This window comes from Mus caroli, unplaced genomic scaffold (genome assembly GCF_978045245.1).
Source record: "Mus caroli unplaced genomic scaffold, Mus_caroli_1 scaffold_7, whole genome shotgun sequence".
Classification (NCBI taxonomy): domain Eukaryota; kingdom Metazoa; phylum Chordata; class Mammalia; order Rodentia; family Muridae; genus Mus; species Mus caroli.
The window spans coordinates 9,725,048-9,744,263 of NW_028227262.1; the positions used below are offsets into that span (position 1 = coordinate 9,725,048).

The 19,216-nt window shown below is 40.3% G+C and overlaps 1 protein-coding gene across 4 annotated transcripts in view; it reads right to left on the reverse strand.

Annotated features, from left to right (window-relative positions):
- Positions 1 to 19,216, reverse strand: part of Pik3c2g (phosphatidylinositol-4-phosphate 3-kinase catalytic subunit type 2 gamma) — a 349,836-nt gene that overhangs the window by 57,854 nt on the left and 272,766 nt on the right. For all 4 annotated transcript variants that reach the window (XM_029478871.1, XM_021164809.2, XM_029478872.1 and 1 more), the window contains 3 exons: positions 18,704 to 18,893; positions 18,125 to 18,246; positions 14,493 to 14,601 (listed from right to left, as the gene is read on the reverse strand). In XM_029478871.1, coding sequence (XP_029334731.1) covers positions 14,493 to 14,601; positions 18,125 to 18,246; positions 18,704 to 18,893 — 421 coding nt within the window. The remainder of the gene's footprint in view (positions 1 to 14,492; positions 14,602 to 18,124; positions 18,247 to 18,703; positions 18,894 to 19,216) is intronic.

Sequence of the window (19,216 nt, forward strand, 5' to 3'; positions counted from 1 at the left end):
TATGGTCAGTCACTTGCGGGTTTTGCCTAACTTGCCTCTAAAATATACTCTCCTCTTTACTTCTAGTAATCTCTATATTCAAAACTATCCTTTTCAAAATCCAGCAGATGTTTTGTCTTCAGGGACAGGATTTGTCGTTTGCTTTTCTGGTGTCTGCTAATCCCAGACTCTCTCCGTTTTTCTCCTATGTCTTGCTGTTCCTTGTTTCTTTACTTGTTTCCCATTTGTTTATAATTTAAGGTTTCCATTTTTGAGACTTGATACAGTATTTTAGGGTGACTTATTTGACACCTTTATTGACTCAGAAAGCAAAGTCTTTCTTCTAGCGTTGTCTCTTCAGTCTCAACTGGGTATCTGCATTCCTTTGGACTAAAGATGTGCATCAAGAAGTGTGAGTCTCTCTACTCCATTGTTCTATTCCTCCTGACACCAGGCTCAAACCAAGCATTTCTTTATCTCTCTGTTTTTCTTGCCCCACGAATAACATACAGTACAAAGTTCCATGATCACAGCACCACAGTTTAGGGGATCCCACGTAAATTTATCTGAAGCAGGGGCAGAGTCATGGGTAGATGAGGGGTCAGTGCTGGAACATAGTGTCACAGAATGAAAAAGAAGCATGTTCCTGGGAGGCTTTCATCAGTCTTGATAGCTACTGCCATATCAGCTTCATAGTAGATGCTTTGGTTCCAGAACCTTCCATTTCCATCTGGGCTATAGCAGATGGCTCCACATCTCATCTTGCTAACCATTCTCCATAGTATTTCTGCAAAGGTGCCACCAGATCTTCCAAAACACAAATTTAACAATCTGAAATCCCAATGGTGGTTCTGCCTTACCCTTTAAAAGAAGGGACTTGTTCCTGATGGGGACGCTGCTCATTCTCTCTCCTCTTTACGGTTTTCCAGCCCTTTCTTTATGAGAACCTGTGTGGATTGTATTTATCTCATCAAAGATTCCCCGGTTTCTTTATCTTCTTACTTTTTCTATACGTTCCTTTCTTCCTCCTCTCTAAGTTGTCTACCATTGAACCAGGATGGTCACTCACTCTTCTGGTGAGCCACAAAGCTATCTCGAGTAGAGACTGAGAACCAATCACTCATGCTCAGTGCTGTTCAACCATGTGTTGCAGAACAAGCCGACATCTGACTTCCAGTGCATAGTGTGTTGGCTAGTGTAAATTGTCCTATTAACAGTTCATACACATTACAAATTAGCCAGTTGTCAAATTCTATCTCTATATTTTGGTCTATTGTAAGGCTGTTGGACAGGAGCCCCTATCTAAGGAAATCAATCAGGCCAGAGCCAAGTAGGTGACCACAAGTTATTTTTCTTTGTTTTTTAATTTGAATGTTTAAAATCAAATGTCCTACTAAACAGAACTGGTTGAAGAAATACAACTTTCCTAAATCTTTGCTGACTAGTCAATTATTTTTACTATTTTTTTTTTTTGGCAAAAGTTTGAACTTATTATCTAGTGGATAATAAACTTCTATATTAAGCATGATGCCCTTCCTGTTAATTCCTGAAATGTCACCACTAGTTAACTATTCCCCTGAGTTTATACTATCGTGTCACTGAACTGTTTTTAATTCTGAGTCTGGCTGGGATACTAAACACTAATTCTTTATTGCAGCAAGTTATTTTTTTTTCCTTCTGAAACAAAACAAAACAACAACAAAAACATGGCTCATTGTCACCAAAAAAGAAGGTTAAAAGAAAAAAAGTAAATAAAACAGGTAGGGCAATCTCAACACCCAGTGTAAATGAGTCAGGAAGATCATGAGTTCAAGGCCGACGTGGGCTCCATAGTGAGACACTGTTCCCATAATGATGATATTACTAAATATCCAAATAATCAGTAAATTTCTTTATGACTCTGCTTCCTACCTATAGCTTGGAAACATACAGGGATGCTAGCGATGCAATTGCATTCACTGAGAAGCCACACCCGTGTTTCCTTCTGGACAGGGCTTGCTCTCCAGGCGATGTGACTGCATTTACTTGGGTGAGTCTACAAAGCCCAATGCTGAAGGCAGCAGCTTTCCAGGGGCTGTGATGTTTGCACATACCTGGGTGAGTCTATAATACCCATCGCTGAAGGCAGCAGTTTTCCAGGGGCTGTGAGGTCTCCACACACAGCATGGCTCCCCGTTTTGTTCATGCAACATTCATGACATCTTTACTAAAATTATTTGTTATTTGTCAGAAATCCAAATTGGTGGCCTGTATATTATCTAGTTTGCTACAATAAAGAATTAGTGTTTAGATTCCAGCCAGACCCAGAATTAAAAAGAGTCCAATGACATGGCAGTATACATACAGGGCAATAATTAACTAGTGGTGGCATTTAAGGAACTAACAGGAAAGACATCTTGCTTAATATAGAAGTTTATTATCCACTGGAAAATAAATTCAATCAAACTATATGTGTACACTACAAGGTACTTGGGAAGTATGTGGCCTAATTTTGGTTATTCAGTGAATGGAGAGTTCAGCCAACAATAAATGATCACTTATCATAAAATATCTTGTATATTCTTTCATTATGTGGACTGGGATGTAACTCGATGCACCTATCAGGTGCTTGCCTACCAGGAGCAAGGCCCTGGAGCTCTAGCATTAAAAAACAGCATCACCCAAAAATCAAATAAAAAGTAAAAGGAGGTTGTTCTTCAGTAAGTTCTTATTGGGAAATACTTTCCGTGGCAAAAGCCCTGAATTTAACTTCTCCTTTCTAGAAATAGAGAGTGCCAGTGGTTAACTGGAATCAGCAGTATAGTCAGTAAGCCGAGGCTCACTTTTGTGGCTGTGACGTGTCTTAGAGCAGATTCCATACAGAGAGCACATGAGGCATGGCCAGAGAAAGCTTTCCAGGGATCTTAGAGCATTCTAGTCTTCTGGGTAAGCCTAAAGCTCATATTACCTTCCGTGAATTATCATTCCATATCATGATCATTTCTGCTTGGAATGTTGACAGGCATGTAGACTGAAGGCAACTTAGTGCACAGGAGTAAGTCCTGGAGCATGAAGTTAGCCAGGACTTCAGAAGCTCAACCTGCATTTTCCTCTGGGCATTCCACTCTGCCCCTCTGGAAGGTCTGGAGATGGTGGTCCTTTTCTCTTCCATCCTCTTGATGCTCTGGTCCTGCGTCAGAGGTAGGTGTCCTCAGGTCTCTTTGCTCTTGTCATATCTGTTCCTTTGTGAGGTGTTAAGCCTTGGACACACTGTCTGCAGAACGATGTTCTGTGCTCCTTGAGGTTACACTTCCCTGGAGATTTGTGGTGCACTCGATGTCATTTTTAAAAAGACATTTAGCCTTATGTATTTTTGTTTTCTTCAGAGTACTATTGTCATGTCACACATTTAAATACTCATACAGATCATAACACATTTTTAAATATTCATGCAAGTCATCACTCAACATCGTAAGCTCTTTATTCTTGCTTCCTTCACCTTCAGTATTTTCTTCTTGTGTTGCAATCAGTCAGTCATGCTTTTTCTGGTTTTGACCAGTGATCAATACTCTTCCATTATTAATATATATATATATATATATAGTATAAGGTGGGGCTATTATACATACACACACACATACAGGCTATAATATATACGTATATTATAGCCCCACCTTCTTCATTATGAGTTCTCTTAAAAGCAGCAAAATATCAGAAATATCTTGACTGCAGGAACATTTCAATCTTCAAAATCCATTCCATGTCTTATGTCTGCCATTGATCAATTTGGATTTCATGGTCTATTTTTATGCTAATTCTCTTGTATGTTCTTTATGAATCCTGTGACCTTCTCTCCATTTTTTATTCATTTGACAAAACACCAAGTTGTAGTTATATATGTATATGTATCTTATCATATATATAATATAATATAATATAATATAATATAATATAATATAATATAATATATACTGCCAACTCTGCGAGTGTAATTGCCTAATGTTGCTGGAAACACATACACATGACTATACTCAATGGTGACCCACACTTGAGTGTGTCTTGAATGTTTTATGGAAAATTATTATCATTATTTCAGTTAGTATTTGACAATAGTGGTCTTTGCTCCTCAGATTCCATTATTTCTTCCTCCCCGGCTTCTTTATGGGTTCCCTGATTTTTGGAATAGAACCCATTTCCCAACACAATCTGTCAGAGTAGTCACACCTGCCCTTTCTTCTGTTACACAGATGGACTAACTCTAATTTGAGGACAACTGGAACACCAGACCCCCTGTTCTTCTCCTCAGGTCATTGCTCTGTTCTCTTTCTTTCTCTTTCTTTCACTTCTTAAGTGAATGCCTTTTAAAAGTAAAAGGCACGTGTCCTATAAACATATTCAATAAAGAAAATTATTGACTAACATTTCCCTGTATCCTATCATTACCTATGTTTAGAGAAAGTCTGCTGCAAAGTTGTTTTCTACTTTCCATCTCAAATCTCTCTTTTTATTTTCTTGAACCTCTTCCAGGTGGGTTTTTGTTTGTAAAAGTCCTAACAAACATTAATAAGCATGCTTTCTCCTGCATCAGATTTTTGACCGTTGAGCTCATTGATGTGAGCCACCAAACCCATTGCTAGTTCCTGGTTGTTGACTCTCTGGATTTGAGCAGATAGCCATTCTCTCATTTGCATCCTTCTCCCTTGTTGGATTCCTGGCGCTCTGTTCTCTGGGGCTCAGCTAATTGGTCTCTCTCAGCTGTCTTTGCTGAGTTGACCTTATCTCCCCAAACTTTAAAACTGGTGGGCTGCCTGGACTGCTTTTCCAACTATATCTCTTTTAAATTTCATTTCTCAATGTACTTAGGATTATTTAATTTCTTCCAGTGAATAGTTTTGATAATGAGTTATTTGGAGACAATTCCAATATGTATATTTTTAGCCAAACATTCTTCCTTAATGTATCTAAACCTCTGCTTAGTATTTTTTGGAAGTCTCATAGACAACTCAAAAGTAGTGTGTTTAGGTTCAGACTTTGGCCTCCCACTCATGCCCAGTGACACGTCTGATATTCTCTTTCCTAACATACTCAGCCAATTTGAACTCTTGTGACAAGAAAGATATCTTGGTGTCTGGCTCACATCCTGCCTTGACAGCCAGCTTTTGAACATTAATGTATGGACATTCATCTTATGTATCTGGTGAAGAAACGAAAAATGGCTCTGATTTGTCTTGGGCCATCTAAAGTTACCAGTTGTTGAGCTAAATGTCATTGGGTGATATGAAATGCTTATATGTGTTTTATGTATATATGTTTTATATATACATATATATAACATATATACATAAACACACACATATACACATACACATACACACACACACACACACACACACACACAATTCTAATATAACTAATGGGAAATTTTAATTCCCATTATGCTTTTAAATGAAAAATGAGGACAATGAAAAACAAACATAAAATCCAATGGGTCAATATTAAATTAAAATCTCTATCAGGGTATGTTTTGTTAAACTCAGAATCCTCATTCATAATATGTTTACCAATTACATTAACTGGTATGTAATTTAAAATGATTGACTTTTTTTTTTTTTTGAGAGCTGATCAATTCAGAACCTAAGTGTTTTTCCTATACCATATTATCAAACGCTGGACGGAGGAGTTAAAATACACACAGAGGCCAGAATGAATGGACTATAAAAGCGAGATCCATTTTTCTCTTTCTTTACTAAAGCAAATTAAGTGTTCCCATTTATTAGCTAGCCAGCCAACTTCTAGCATTGGCTGCAAGATTTAGTGACTTAAAACAATAAGCTAAATCTATTTCTCTCAAATGCCATAGAGTGCTGTAAAATATACAAACTAAAGAAAAAAAAATCCCACAAGACTCCTAAATCAAAACTGAGCAGTAATTGTATTTTATTGCATTCTTTATAAAGTAACATGTCAGCATGTCCAGTTTCTCGCCTAGCTCAGCCCACGGTGCTCATGTTCGAGCTCCATGGAAAACGCTAACACCATGAAGAACTCCGAATGTCTGGAGAACCTTCTGTAATTTGGCTCTCGGATGTCATCAGCGCTTCACCAGACTGTGAAGAGTCGTCTTGGTTTTACTGATGGTGCACACATGACATTTATCCTGCCTGCAATGTAAGCTCAGCTAGCGCCAAACAAGAAGAGAGCAGCGTGACGACAAACATGCCATTAACATCTGGGTTTAGCAATGGGGAGCAGGAAACATATGTTCGCTATTAAGACAGGATTTATCCACTTGGCTTTATTTTGACATTGAGTTTCTGTTTTAAAAAGAAAAGAAAAGAAAAACATTGCCTAAACCTTAAGTGATATCATCCCCTGTTTGCAGGGACATCCAGAGATGAGCAACAGTCCTGAGGATTGGGAATGGTCCCAGTGTACAAGGCTGGCTGTGAGATGCTGCACGCATGGTCTGTTTGTGAAATCTCAGCTGAACTCTGATGGGGACACGCATTTGGTGAGGCTTTCCAGTCACTTGCTGTAATTTTATTTTTTAAAACACAATGTTCATATTACTCCTTTCTAAAGATTTTTGCTCCATTGACAACACAATTCCATTAAAACAGAACAAAATTTAAAGAAGCAAAAAGAATTCTTGTTAGCACCATTGCAGTACTTGTTTGAGACTATAACCACTGAAAGGAATCTCAGTCTGGGGATGTGAGCAAGGGTGAGGCAAGAGAAGGCAGGCAGGGGGTTTACCAGGATGCCTAAACACAACCCCAAACCGTTTAGAAGCAATGGGTAGTGTGTGGTAGTGCTTTCCATTTAATGACTGCTTCATTTATCAACAAACTATTTCTCCAAGAGATAGATGATAGACAGACAGACAGATAGACAGATATGTAAGTAGGCAGATAGAGCTTAGATATCTTTAGGTATCTGTCCCATTATGTAGACTGTTTCAATATGTTTCAATATGCCCCCCCTGGCCACTCCCCTCCCTGCAGAGAGCAGGTGCTCTTCTGACATTATTGATTCTTGACCTCAAAATGTCCTCCAATCCAAAGCAGCAGAGCTCACAGGCAAGGATACATAATAATAGGTGATTTTGTGATTATATTGTAGTTTCTTTCTTCTCTCCCAAAGCCTTTTCATTTTAGATCATGTATTATTTATGCTCACATCTATATAATCACTATATTATAAGTGTATTTAGCATATCTCAGAATATTTTCACTTATCCAGATTAATCCAGAAACAAACTAAAGCTCTGACTCTAGAATATTACAAACAGTAGGTGATCAAAAATATTTCTTTTAAAACATTCTTCTTCCAGGGCTGACAGTTTCTTTAGGAGTATAGCCACTGTTGAGTTAGCTTCCCACTTCTGATAAACAATCTATCACCCTGTTCACATAAGGACCACTAATTAAAATCAGTGGCCAAAAAGTAGGAGAAGGACTTACAGGGCATGAGAAAGATTTTAGTTGAAGAGAGTGGGATAAGAGGGTAATGGGTCAGGAAAAGATCAAAATGTATTATATCTGTGTATGCAATTGGCAAGTAAAAAAATCCTACATAGTTATGCATAGTGATACAATGTATTTTGGAAGGAGCTGCAAATTTAGCATATAACTAAAACTGAGCACATATTTTAGCATGCATGCATAAAGGGATTATCTTTAATTTTCCTGTGCTGTCACATGACAAGCAACTGTGTAAAACAGTGTTTCTGGAAGACTTCTGCTAGGATCAAAGATAAAGACTGTTGTGCCCAGGAGTCCTCAGAACAAACAGTCCCTTCATGTCTCTTCTTTTATTACAGAGGAGAAAGACTCATGATCCCAGAAATTTCCTCTAACCTGCTTATGTCACTTAACATAATAAAAAATAAGTGATTTTATAAATCTTATAAGTTTTACAATATTTTATAAATCTTCATGTTCAATATCTTAAAAGCAGTTTTCTCCATTCACACAAGGAAAGGGAGCCAATCAGTAATACAGACTGAAAAACATTGAAGTCATATGACTTGTGTTAGAAACACTGGTGTAACTTTTAGGTCACTTGTGTTTTATTTAGTCTTGAAATTAAATTTCCTTTCTCAAACATAAACAGATCTAGGGAACTGTGCTGGATAATCTTGGTTGCTTACTTGCTGGGACTGAGGATCAGTTAGAAGACACACCTCTGCACTTGTCAGTGAGGATGCTTTGGAGAGACTTGACACAGATGGGAAGATCCATGCTAAGTGTCCATGACCCTCTCCCATGGGCTGAGGCCCCAGACTGAGTAAAAGGGATTAGGAGAGATGATTTTGAGATCCATGACTCTCTCCTTCTGGACTGTGGGTGCAGTGTAACCAGCTGCCTCAGGCTCCTGCTGCCTTCCCCCCAACTCAGAACTAGAACCATGCATTTCACCATGGTGAAGTTCACCCTCAAGCTGGGAACCAAGTAAGCCCCTCTTCCCTTAAGTAGCTTTTGTTAATTGTTTTTGCCATAACAATAGATAAAAATAGAGACTGTCTGGAGTTTCTATAAATATACAGAGCTGCATAAACATATAGAGATCACTAACAATTGCTCATGTTGTGCAGCCTAGAGAATCTGGGGTCTGAGGCCAGACTGGCTAGTAATGGTATTCTGCTACTGTGCGTGTGTGTGTGTGTGTGTGTGTGTGTGTGTGTGTGTGTGTGTGTGTAGGCCAAAGACTGATGTCAAGAACCTTCCTCAACCCCGTTCCACCTTATTTCTTGAGTCAGGGTCTCTCACTGAACATGGAGCTCAGAGATTCGATTTGAGGTGCTCCAGGACTCAGACAGGACTAGCCTTTCTTACTGAGGTTGCTTGTGCACACCAGTCCTGACTTTATGTGGATGCTGGGGGCCTGAACCAGGGAACTGAACCCTGGTTCCTTTCTTGGTCAGCAAGTACTTTAGAGACTGAACCATCTCCCTAGACCTCTCTGATCAGTGACATCATTATGGCTCCATCACAGAATTGTCCCTGGAATGACACTCAAGTTCCAAGTATGGAGAACGTATGAATTTTCAAAGGTCTTTGTGACAACAACAGCACCCAACACCATATATAGTTAGTATCTTTGATTTCACTGTATGTCAAGCTTGAGGAGGCCAATCCCTCCTCCTTTTCCTTCTCTGTGTTTTTCACCCATTTTAATCTCAGGCTTTAATTTGAAAATAAGATGCGACATCTAACACTTAAAGAGCTTTCCTTTCCCTCAGTGCTAACCAGTAAGGATTCATAGCAACACACAGTAAAATGGAAGCCCCTGTCCTCGGGGCCTCATAGCAGTGGTTTAGCGTAGCCACCTGTGTAAATTTGACCAAAATGAAAACTGCAGGTCTCTGCTTGATGCCTGTGATTAGATGTCCCACTCATCCATGAGAGAGTGAAGTTAAGCCTTCCCATGCTGAACTCGCTTTGTGGGCTTACATACCATCCCCATCAGGTCCAGTTTCCTTGCCTTCTCTCAGGATAGCCCTCTGCTCATACTTCTGCGTATTAACCCATCATGGAAGGTTTTGTAGAATACAGTCTGAGTGTCTAACAACTTCCTGTTGAATACAGACAGATCTCAGTACTTGCCCCCCAGAACACCATAGGCAGAAGTCAGAAGTGTCTATACCTGCCTTTGTCTACAAAGGCCCAGTCTGATTTCAGCAGCTACTGAGTATTTTGAACTCATCAAGACTCACTCTTTATCCAATCAGCTTTAGGGTGAGCTGCGTGGTTGCATGCAAAGGTGAGAATGCTCCCACCTTTCCTTCCCCACTCGCCACCCTGGCCTGAAGCACAAGCACACGGACATGAGCATCTGAGAGTGTGAGTCAGTAGGGGATATAAAGATCTCAGCATTCTACTCTGTCCTTTGAGATGCAAAAACCACACGGACACACCAATGTGAAGAAATTCACAGCCTTGTTCTTAGAGGACAGCAGGATCTGTCATTCATTTCCTGCTACCCATTGACTGAGTCAGAAATTAAAATATACCGTAAGAAAAAGTAAGGACAGGAAAGCTGAACACATGAGTATTCTCTTTTTAACAGTTATTAAACTTACATGTGCGTTCCTGTGTGTGGATATATGCCTGTGAGTGCAGGTACTCATGGAATCCAGAAGGTGTTGGCTCCTTGGAGCTGCACTTTCAGAAGACCGTGGGATCCTGCTGTAGCTCCTGCAGACTGAATTGGAGTCCCCTGAGAGAGCAGTGCACACTCTTAGCTGCTCAGCCTTCCTTCTAGGCCCTGCTTATTGTCTTATGTTGATAACGCTTGCTTTCCTATGGTCTCGTTTTCATAGTGTTTTACATAGTTTCCAGATATTTTATATTTTGCTTCTTCCTCCTGCTGACATTATTACTGTCCTTCAGTTTTCCCATCCATCAGCTCCAAGGGGTTTTGTACTATTTTTTGTTTTCTGCAAATTTTAGAATATTATCCCCTATACATATGGATGTTTGCACATAAAATGTGTAGAAACAAATGCCCTATTTCGGACGCATGAGCTGATTAGAAAACAACTGGCAGGTAACCAAGAAAGGAAGTCAAAAGATCATCATCAAACACTCTCCAATGGGATGAAGGTGTCAGTCTTTTAGGTTTTGAAGGACAACAGAGATCCTATAGGCCGCTATATCGACAATGACAGTGTTGCTGTTCATTTATAGATTTAAAATATTTAGCGAACATTGATGTGTTAGAAGCTGTCTAGATGTGAGGGAAGAACTGAGGAGCCTATAAGAATATGACGATTAGATGCTTACCTTTCTCAGCAGGAGAAAACAAAACAAAACAAAATGAGGCCCTCCTGCTTGCTTCCTGCCATTCTCTCTGTCCAGAGTAACATTTTGTGACCTTTATTTAATAATTACTGTCTGGTCTTTAGTAGTGACTTGAAAGCCACACTCCCTAACTGGATTGGACTTAAGTTGAACTCTTTAGTGTTGGGACACTTATCTTTTGTTACAGAGTGGCGTGCACAGCTGAGTCTACCAGCTTTACCATAACAGAGCAACACAACAGCCTAGCCTCATCTGAGAACCAGTCACAAACTAGGGCACCTGGAAGCCACATGACTGGTCATGTCCATGTGAGAAGGAAGACGAGGAAGGTTGCTCTCTGACAGTGTCCACAGGGGAGGCTGAGGATCGGTGTTCTGCTTCCTCTAATCAGCGCTCCTGCTCTGTCCTCAACAGAGCAATCCGGACAGGCTGTCTTTATTCGTTAGCATATTGAATGTCAGAGATAAAGTTTCTCTCATAGAAAATGGTGCCTTGTTAGGAAACATGGTGGCACAAGCCTGTAAACCCAGCCCTTAGGAGATAGAGGTGGAGGCAGGAGTTCTTTGATTTGAAGCCAATGGAGGTCATATAATGGGATCCTGTGTCTTGAGAAAGGCTTGCTGACTGCTGATTAGTCTAATTATTATTTCAGATGGGCTCACACTGGTGGCATTCAAGCTCTTTGAGGTAAGTGATTTAACTTAAAAGACTCTATAACCGGGTGTGGTGGCACATGCCTTTAATCCCAGCACTTGGGAGGCAGAGGCAGGTGGATTTCTGAGTTCGAGGCCAGCCTGGTCTACAAAGTAAGTTTCAGGACAGCCAGGGATATCCAGAGAAACTCTGTCTCAAAAAACAAAACAAAACAAAACAAAACCACTCTATAAATGATCTCCATCCTTAAAACATCCAAGAGACCATGCATTCTTTACTCTAAGGTTATTGTTCCAAAATAAACCACAGATCTAAATAATTAAGCATCCCAACTAAAAGGCAAAGACTGCATTTTATAGATAATACAAAATCCATTTGTGTGCCACTTGTGATTATGATTACAACAGAAAAGACAAAGTGTTGCAAGGAAAATGTTGGAGCATAGCAGCTCCAATCAAGATGACTTGACTGTATGATTATCATGCTTTTTTAAGAGGAAGGCCTTGTTACAGATAGAAGATGCTGTGTGTAATGCCCACCCTTACCCCCAAAGATAAAAATGTTCCATCCTTCAGGAATCTCTTAAAACGGGATGGTGAACTACTCTGAAAAGCTCCAGGAAGTCCTTGGAAGTGATTGGGGTTCACTCGTCCCTCCCTGCCGCAGTAGGCAGCAAAAGCTGAGGGTCCTCTGAAAGGAAGCTGAGGGTCCTCTGGAAGGAAGCTGAGGGTCCTCTGGAAGGAAGCTGAGGGTCCTCTGGAAGGAAGCTGAGGGTCCTCTGGAAGGAAGCTGAGGGTCCTCTGGAAGGAAGCTGAGGGTCCTCTGGAAGGAAGCTGAGGGTCCTCTGGAAGGAAGCTGAGGGTCCTCTGGAAGGAAGCTGAGGGTCCTCTGGAAGGAAGCTGAGGGTCCTCTGGAAGGAAGCTGAGGGTCCTCTGGAAGGAAGCTGAGGGTCCTCTGGAAGGAAGCTGAGGGTCCTCTGGAAGGAAGCTGAGGGTCCTCTGGAAGGAAGCTGAGGGTCCTCTGGAAGGAAGCTGAGCTGCAGCCAACCCTCTGGAGAGCAGAGAACCATGAAGAAGCAGAAACCAGCCAAGAGGTCTGAAGAGATTTAGGTCAACTGAGGTGCCTGGTAAGGACACTCTCCAACTTGTTGAGCTGCCTGCAGGCTGGGCAGTGTACTCCAGGTTCCCAAGTTTGGGACCTACCACTCATGTTGAGGTGGGCTTGGTGATGCAGCTGTCTTGGAGTTATTTCTGCTCCTTGAAGTGACCTCTCACCCATATTCCTGTAAGTGACCTCTCACCCATATTCCTGTAAGTGACCTCTCACCCAAATTCCTGTGAATGACCTCTCACCTACATTCCTGTAAGTGACCTCTCATCCATACTCCTTGTAAGGGACCCCAGTGAATCCCATGGTTCACCAAGTTGGTCTTTGGTGGCACTCATACTTCTGTCTGTTGTGATAGCTTCCTATCGGGGTGACTAGACACATGCGTTGCATTTCCCCAGGAAACATTTTGTCACAGCAGATGCAAATGTCTTATTACTGAAAATACCAATTCACCTGAAACATTTCCCCTCTCTGGTTCTCTCTTCTCCATATTAAGACCCAAAAGAATTGAATCTTTATACTCTCCCACATATCCTTAGTACCAGTAGGATAGTATTCCCCAGCCCCAGTAGATATTCATGGTCTAATTTATATAAGATTAGTTTACACAGCAAGAGAGTCTTTGCAGATAAAATGTATTGAAGACTTTGAGGTAGTAAGGTTGTCTTGTGTAGCCAAGGTTTGCCCAGTGTAATGACTAGCATCCTTCCAGTGGAGGTACAAGGACAGTAAGAGCCAGGCAAGGAGGTGTGAGGGCAGGAACTGAGTTCTCCATAGGCCATTGTATTGTAGGAAGATATCTCCTAGGTCATTGGCTCTCAACCTCCCTAATGCTGTGTCCATTTAGTACAGTTCCTCACATTGTGGGGACCCCCCCCAAACATAAAATTATTTTCATTGCTACCTCACAATTGCAATTTTGCTACTGTTATGAATCATAGTGCAAATATCTGGTATGCAGGCTACGTGATATGTGACCCTTAAAGGGGTTGTGACCCACATGTTGAGAACTGCTGCTCTAGAAGATAAAATAAGCAGGTCTGTCAATAGATTCATGTTGTTTAGAGAAGCCTTGTGTGTTGTGTCACTGTCTCAGTGGGAACCTAGTTGAGTAACATGCTTTTCCTTCTCCCTGATCTTCCTTATGTGGCTGTTCCTACGAAGTCCAAGGCCCTAGAACAACCCCGTTACATCCCACCCCAAGTCAAATGCCTGAAAGACACTGTCTTAGTTAGGGTTCTATGCTGTGAAGAGACACCATGACCAAGGTAACTCTTAAAAAGGCAAGCATTTAACTGGGGCTGGCTTATGGTTTTAGAGGTTTTGTCCATTATCATCATGGCAGTATGCAGGCAGACATGACACTGGAGGAACCCAGAGTTCTACATCTTGATCCTCAGGCACCAAGGAGACTGTCTTCCCCTGGCAATCAGGAGGATGCTCTGATTCCACACTGGGAAGAGCTTGAGCATAAGAGACCTCTAAGCCAGCCTACACAATGATGCACTTCCTCCAACAAGGCCACACCAACACCACCTAATAGTGCTACTCCCTTTGGCCAACCATAGAAACACATGGATCTATGGGGGCCAAACCTATTCAAACCATCACAGGTACTGTCAGTCCCCCAATCTGTACATTTTATATTAAAGCTGGAAGAAAACCATGTGTCTGAGACTCTAGAACATCCAAGCATGTTGTGGTTCATTTAGCTCAAGGAACGCATCTAGTGCTATGCGTACATTGGTGCACATCTAGTGCTATGTGTACATTAGTGAACATCTAGGCAACGTGAAGCTGGAGCTTTGAACCACATTTCCTAGACTTCAGATATGTTTGACACATGATTATTGAGTGAAGGAAGTACAGAATGCTGATACATTTAAAACTGATTTTGGTAACAATAACATAATAATGACTTGGCCTTTGAGTAAAAGTAGAAAGAAAAAAAAAACCGTAACATACGTTTGCAATTTCATAGGATCCACGTAGCACCTGTTCCACGTAGTGACTCAGATCTCTGATTCTCTTGTGATCCGAGTCTGTGAAAGGTAGATGCCACCAGTGAGGAAATCTGTTTTAAAAGAGAGAAGTGTCACTCTGAAAATTATGAAAATCATCCTCCTTTGGCTGGTAACAAAGTCACCTGCTGCACCAGTGGACAGCCAGTTGAAACATTAGAAAATACCAGGTTAATGGTATACATGGTTAATCCTGGCCATATCAAAGGCATGGCTGTGGTCATTTCAACTATTTTAATCATCAACACTAATTTAATTTAGCATTAAATTAATTTAATATGATCTTTATTACTGTATTTATAGCGGACCACAAATGCTTCCTCTCTGTACATGTAGGGGCTAATACATAGTTTATGAAATTAATGATTTATACTTTTTTCAAAGAGTTGTGACTGTTGTTTCTTCTGGGCCCTTGACAGACATTATCGCATGAAATAAATTAGACATTTCGTCGAGTAGCATCTGCTTCCATCTGGCCTCAGTCATGTGAATCACAGGCACACTGTCCTCAAGAGTCTGAGCAGGAGGCTTCTCTGTGATCCATCTGAAGAGCGGCTTGGGTTGGGCTTCAGATCAGCTTGGTGGGATGGCCTGACATTGGTGGTCCCATTTGGTAATATATTTTCCTACCTAATTGCATTTTTTCAGCAGTTTACTGTTGCTTCCTTTTATATTTCTGTCATTTAGTGCAGATAAAGACCTTAAGTTGCTTCCTGGAGGAGGGAGAAATGAGGAGGCTGTGAATCTTCTTCAGCAGACACACAGAAGCAGTGGTGACTTCTAACCAGGACGTTCCCTGCTACTTTCTAAAAAGATCACGGAAGTGCAGTACAGGTAACTGATACATCTAAATTATTACCTAGTAAATAAGTAACATTTAATATATTAAAATAGTTTATCAATCTAAGAATTAAAGTTTTTTAAAATAATCTGGACCTAGTTATGAAGTTAGTACCAATATACAATTAATATAAAATATAAAATATCTGTAATATGTTATCACACACGTACATATGGTGGCAGTTTTGAAAATGTTCTTGGCAAATAAATGGCTTTAGTTAGTGTTAGATATAATTTAGACATCTACGTGTAAAACGTCCATATTGGTATGTAGTAAAGCAATTTCATTTTTGGTGGTGCTTTAAAATTCTAGGAATAAATACGTGCACAGACTCGAGGAATGAGGCTTATACTAGTGCCAATTAATCTATTCAAAACTCACGAACCACGTTTCAAACTGAACTCAGTTATTGAAAAGTACCCTTACACTATTTTATCTGATACTGAAATTGTATTCTCCCGAATTTTTGTTCAGGAGAAAACAAGCAAAAGAAAACCCAACTTGTTTTATTTTGCTTTTCTTTCTTTCTTCCTTTCTTTCTTCCTTTCTTCCTTCCTTTCTTTCTTTCTTTCTTTCTTTCTTTCTTTCTTTCTTTCTTTCTTTCTTTCTTTCTTTCTTTCTTTCTTTCAAGATTTATTTATTTTATGTATATGAATACACTATAGCTGTCTTCAGACACACCAGAAGAGAGCACCAGACCCCATTACAGATGGTTGTGAGCCACCATGTGGTTGGTGAGACTTGAACTCAGGACCTTGGGAAGAAGAGTAGGTGCTCTTAACTGCTGAGCCATCTCTCCAGCCCTGGTTTGTTTGTTTTTAAATGCTGATTTAAAAATATAGTTTTTCTGATTTCTGGGGAAACCATTTTCTCAGTGGTTTTGTTTTCTTTTGGTCCTGGGTGGTTTTCACATCCTGGAACAGTATACAACAGAGTTCTGAGGCTAGGAGGAAAACATCAAAAAGTGTGGGAAGAGGGAAAGGAGCCTCGCCTCCTCCAGCAGCCGAGTTTACTGAAAGTCATCCATTCTAAGGAAATCTCTGTGCCTGTGTACTCTTGGAAGGTACCAGAAATACTAATGGCCCAGTTGGAAGACCTCTCTTGCAGGCTATGAGTAATTAGAATCTCTTTCTTCCTGACTGTGACTTTCTGAAATGTTTTCCCCTTCAGATGGGATTCACAGAAGTATCTTAGGGCTTCTCGAAGCAAATGTAGCAGTCAGAGGAAACCTCGCCCTCTTCTTCATCCATATGTATGATCTCAAGTCTTGGACCCTGTGGGAGTGACAGCCCAGAGGAGCTGCTCAGGGCGCACAAGGCCAAATGTCCCTCCCTCAGTGAGTTCCTGAAATGGTTTGAATATCAATTTAACTTCAGTGCCAGGCAGCACCGGTGCACAGGACAGAATCCTAACTAAGACTGGAATTAAGAAGAGGCATGTGGAAAGAGGTGCCCACACTCCTGAAGTTCTCCTAGAGGCTAGAGAAGATGGCCTTTAGCGGAGGTTAAGTTATACTGGTTATTTGATGCATACTGTTCCGTGACTATTACTGGAGATGATAACAACCCTAGACACTGAACTTTGCAGCAGGAGTTTGACCTTTTTTCTTTTCTTTTCTTCTGATTCTATTTTTAAAAATTCAAAGCCTTTGTATAGAAGTTTCCAGAATTAATGAATTTTCCTCTCATGTGCCTTGACCTGCTGTCTAATGTCTTGTCTTCCAGGTACTGAAAACATTTGAGTTTCAAAATGTCTATGACCTCAGCAAACATACCTTTTCAATATTCTGTGACATCCTTCACTCATTGACACCTTATATTTATGCTTTGAAGCTGACTCAACCAAAGAACAAATAAGAATCCATACGTCAGGGCGGGTGTGCCAGGTCTTAATTAACCGCTAACAGTGTTAAAGGATGGCTTCACGTTACAAATATCCTGATGCAGATGAAAGAAAAACCAAAATTTGGTTTATCTGACTGCCAATATCATGATTTCTGGGGAACTCACCATTTCAAGGTTAAGGTACAATATTTTTGTACCCTGAAATTGATAATTTAAACTTGCCTCATTTTAACTAACAAGTATTCCAAATAAGTTCAACAGTAGCTGTTCTAATTGTATCTATAGTTAAGTTTAATCTTTTCCATTGTAACCGAATGATCACAGTAATGCCTTTAAAATGAAATAAATAACATTTAGACAATGCAAGTTTAGTAATTAATGGTTAAGAAGACCCAGGCTTGAGAACAGCAGAGGTGAAATATGAAGAAATCAACTGACATTATTGTTTCCTCAACCCCCCTCCTTCTCCCTGTGTATATATGTGTGTTTACGTATGGGCTTTAAAATTTCAGTTATCGGCAAAAAAGCAGGCATGCTGATTGATTTAGCTCTGACTTTCGATTCCAGTTCCATTTTTATAGAAAACAACTGAGAGGATTAAATTCTAAAAGAAGGAAATAAAACAATTTTCCCCAATAAGGAATGAAAAGTGAAAGAGGCTCTGATTTTTTTTCCCATCTAAAACAATCAATGGCTGGAAGCAGGAAAGAAAATTGGCAACTTTGTTCTGCTTTGTGTACAAAGGGCGCCTTGCTCAGGTGCTGCTGGGAGAGCCTCTCTGCATTAGACAGTGTGTATCGCTCCCAGCCAGGAAACCTCTTAGCCATCATTTCCCACTTTGCTCAAGGGCAAGCTCTGAAGGCCCAATAAGGTGAGGGGGCAATGCCTTACTCTGGGAGAGCCAACGAGGAGAACTGCTTCTGCATTTGGCTGTGAAGTCTGTAAAACTGCTCGAAGGACTTCTTGGTCAGGCTTCTCCTGTTGTCACTGCTTGTCACCTCCATCAGGTACAGCTGAAGATAAACAGGCAAAAATAGAAAAAAAAAGATGGAGATAAAACTTGCCCTTGATCCTAAAACTAACTTTTAGGTAAATTAAACAAAGACAGAACTTTCTTAAAAAATATCATGGAAGCTGAAGGATACAATGATTTGTAATGTCCTGATTAATATAAATAAGATGTACGGGGGTACCATAATTTTATGTTCTGGCAACATTGCCTAATTTCTTCTGTTCTTTCTTGCAGACACTTTAATTAGGTCTTGATTTATATTCTACCATGGGGTAGGAACTGTTCCCCCTCATGTTTCTCCACTAATCACTCCGGTTGTTATGATTTTTTTTTCTTAAACCATCTCCTTAATGGCACTTCTTCAGTTGTAACTGATTTTTCAATTTGCATAGTTAAAAACATCATGCTTCAAAAAGTATGTGTAGCAGAGCTGGTGGCACAGACAGATTTAGACTTACGTTGCTGTGTGTCTTGCTGAACCCTAAAATTGTGACTCTCTGAATTGTCCTGGTCTTATTCAGGATGCAAGATTCCTGGAGAAGAGTCTGAGGGGCAGGTTTGGCAAGGCTTAAGGCTGGCATCTGTGCAAGTGTATGGATCAGGTTATTCAATTTAACTGGGAAACACTCCAGACTTTCCTTTATCTTCCTAGATAAAAGAAAAGGAAAAGACAGTAAGAAATCCTCCCTCAACCCCATGGCTTTGTTTATCATTGAGCCTTATGTTTGCCAGATGTATGTGTGCGTGTGTGTGTGTGTGTGTGTGTGTGTGTGTGTGTGACGAAAATGTACACATACAAGACCTAGCTACTAAATATTTATTCCTAAATGTTAAGTTCACATCTGGAAATTGTTAGGGAATGTAGAAGACATTCTCTTGTTGAGATAGAAGGCTATAATTGCATCACTATATCCTGACAAGTTTTAGAATTTTGTTTGAGGCCTGTGAGCTCAGCATTGCTTGCTGTTGAG